Source organism: Sinocyclocheilus grahami, unplaced genomic scaffold, assembly GCF_001515645.1.
Source record: "Sinocyclocheilus grahami isolate Dianchi unplaced genomic scaffold, SAMN03320097.WGS_v1.1 scaffold1149.1, whole genome shotgun sequence".
In the NCBI taxonomy this organism is placed as follows: domain Eukaryota; kingdom Metazoa; phylum Chordata; class Actinopteri; order Cypriniformes; family Cyprinidae; genus Sinocyclocheilus; species Sinocyclocheilus grahami.
Genome location: NW_015506328.1, coordinates 134,236 through 137,142, shown reverse-complemented (window position 1 = coordinate 137,142; position 2,907 = coordinate 134,236). Strand labels below are relative to the sequence as shown.

General features: G+C 43.8%; 2 protein-coding genes across 5 annotated transcripts in view; one reads left to right on the top strand and one right to left on the bottom strand.

Annotated features, from left to right (window-relative positions):
* LOC107567347 (kelch-like protein 28) overlaps nt 1–419 on the bottom strand; it is a 9,769-nt gene extending 9,350 nt beyond the window's left edge. For all 3 annotated transcript variants that reach the window (XM_016253013.1, XM_016253014.1, XM_016253012.1), the window contains exon 1: nt 254–419. The gene's annotated coding sequence lies outside the window, so the exon portion shown is untranslated. The remainder of the gene's footprint in view (nt 1–253) is intronic.
* Nucleotides 420–550: 131 nt separating this feature from the next.
* The window catches only part of LOC107567346 (protein FAM179B-like), a 24,822-nt gene continuing 22,465 nt past the window's right edge, over nt 551–2,907 (top strand). For both annotated transcript variants that reach the window (XM_016253011.1, XM_016253010.1), the window contains exon 1: nt 551–909. In XM_016253011.1, the coding sequence (XP_016108497.1) occupies nt 760–909 (150 nt within the window). In that variant the 5' untranslated portion in view covers nt 551–759. The remainder of the gene's footprint in view (nt 910–2,907) is intronic.

The following is a 2,907-nucleotide window of genomic DNA, read 5'->3' as shown; positions in this document are numbered from 1 at the left end:
CACACACACACACACACACACACACACACACACACACACACACACACGAACAGCAGAGATCACATCAGGAGTGTTGAGAGTCAATATCAGAGATCACAACCATCTTCATCTTCATCAATCCGCTGAAGAGAACGAATAAAGCTGGAGCTAGCATTAGCATCAGAGCACTCGGGACAAACGCGCGCTTGCGCTCGGTCAGGCGCTCGTGCAGAGCGCTAAAGTGCAGAAATAAAAGAGTTTACTCATAGTTTACCTGTGCTGTCTGGCTGACTTCTGGCAGTTTGAAGCGCAACACGGCCGCGACTGTCAGGAAAACAAACACAAATCAGCACGTGCGTCACTTCCGGGAAATAAGCGCGGGGAGCAAAATAAAAGCTCTGACGCGACTGCACTTTAAAAATACCTTTTATCTTAAAACTACACCTCAGGTGCAGATAATATGTGTGTGTGCATTAAATAGTATAATAATATTAAATAATTGAATAATACTAATAATCAGAATATTAAGCCTTTGAATCTTTGTTTGTTTTTAAATTACCTTTTTTATTTCTACTCTTTAAGCCCTGATGAAGCCGAAATAACAATTCAAATAATAACATTATTCAAACGAAAGCGTTGCTGTCTCTGTCTGTCTTCAGGTCTTCAGACGCAAATGCGTCCGTTGAACTACACCTCCCACAATGCACCGCGGGGTTAGAGGGCGCGTCGCCATGGCAGCGGCTGGTTGTGACATCAGCGCCATTTTGCTTGAGTGTTGTGATGGAAGCAGCGAGAAAATCAGAATCCGACGGAAAAACACCGAAAATCAGACAAGTTCAGACCAGAGGGAGTCGATTCGGCGAATCAGACCGAGTCGCGTCGAGAACCGCACAGGATCTGGACGTTAGTCGCAGCGATCTGCGAGGACAGGTTTGATTCTCACTAAAACACGCCAGGTTTCAGTCAGCTTCGCGTGGGTGTTTTTAAATAGCGTATCGTCGATTTGCGAGAAAACCGAGGAAATCCCAGACAAACGCCGAAGAATCGCCTCACGATTAAACGCGCGTCAGACGCGAGGATCTCGAGGGAGTGCTGCAGAACAGCCACAGGTGGTTTCCCGCCGAATACTCAACGAATATTCGTCACTGACTCGATTTGAAAACCAGCCGTTGCTGTGGCTTCGAGTCGTTACTGATTACAGATTACAGTAGCGCAATCCGTTACATTACGATACACGCTTTAGGTAATGTAACCAGATGACTTTATCTTAGCGGTTTAAATAGGACAGTCGTGTACCATATTGATGTAAAAAAAAAAAAAAAGTTGTTATTTACAACAGAAAGGTTTCCTAAACTGGGGTTCGCGAGTCTAATTAAAAGCAAATAATTAAAATCTAAAATTAAAATAATCACTGTTTTATTAGTTGACCTGCAATGTCAGAGAACCGTGAACACGCAAATGTGACACTGAGTTAAATCTCGAGTAAGTATATTAGCTTGAAAGATGACGAACACGTTTGGGAATAAAGTGAATTTGTGCATTTAAATATTTAGATTTTTTTTTGCACCCTCAGATTCCAGATTTACAAATCGTGTCCGATCCTAACAAACCCTACAGCAATGGAACGCTTATGTATCCAGCTTTCAGATGATGCACACATCTCAATTTAGAAAAATGGACCCTTAACACTGCTTCTGTGCTCTAGGGTCAAGTGTTTTCCTCTGGACTGCAGGTCTGTGGCCGCATCATGTGACGCTTCCCGTCCCTCATCACCATGAGCGATTCCCGTGCGCCCCTGCCTCCGTCTGGACTCTGATCAGCAGCATCCATGATGATTTATGGGCTGATTCCTCAGGAGTTACACGCGCAGCTCCTGGACCTCCAGAACTATCAGAAGCGGACCAGCGGCGTGGAGCAGCTGAAGAGCCTCCTCCTGGAGCTGGATCTCCAGCAGGTCACCTGAGATCTCTAAAAGTTTCTCAGGCTTTGAAGCCATCAGACTCTGCTGTCCCTCAATCTGCTGCACGTCTTCTGTCTCTGATTGAGAGTTTAGAGTGTGTTATCCAGTCGAAGCTCTTTCAGTGTAATTCTGGATCTTGACTGGTTTTGATCAAGTAAAGGTCAGAATAACTGCAGTAATATCTCCAGATGAACACTTACTGGACTGAAGCAGCTCAGCTTTACTTGATTCTCCATCAATCATGTTTTAGAGTCTCAAATCTGATCCTCAGGATCTTTTGAGGAGCGTTTGTTTCCAGAAGCTTTACTTTCACTGTTCCTCAGCGGAGGAATGATCTTCACAAGCCTCCAGAACATCTCACATCTTCTGAGGAGCCTTTATTTCTTCAGCTCTCCATCACTGCATTATATGTTTGGAGCATTTCACTCTCATCTTATATTACTGGAGATATAGAGCCACGACTGATATTTAGATCATGTCAGCATCTGCTCTACTGTTAGAAAGCTGTCACTGATTTACATCACAAGCAGCAGAATCTCATCATATAAATATCAGCATCTGCAGCAGATTCGTATTTCTTTGAATGAAATTGAGCTGTTTTTCCTCCACATTCTCACTAGAGCGGAGTATATGAGCCGTTAAAAGCTTGATAGAACAAATGATACTCCTTTTTTTTCTTCTCCAGACTATTATTTTATATATTAGGCCTTTCAGGGTTAAATTGATGTTGAATGATAATGCAACGAATTCTTGCATGTGAAGCTCATTTGTGGTTGTTTGGGTTGTTAGTGCAGTAGTTCAGTAGTGAGTGAAGGACTAACTAGTCTAGCCGCGGAGGTGGTGTGTGTGAGAGTGTGTGTGTCTGTGTGTCTGTGTCGTCTGTGTGAGTGTGAGAGTGTGTGTGTCGTCTGTGAGAGTGAGAGTGTGTGTGTCTGTGTGAGAGTGTGTGTGTCGTCTGTGAGAGTGTG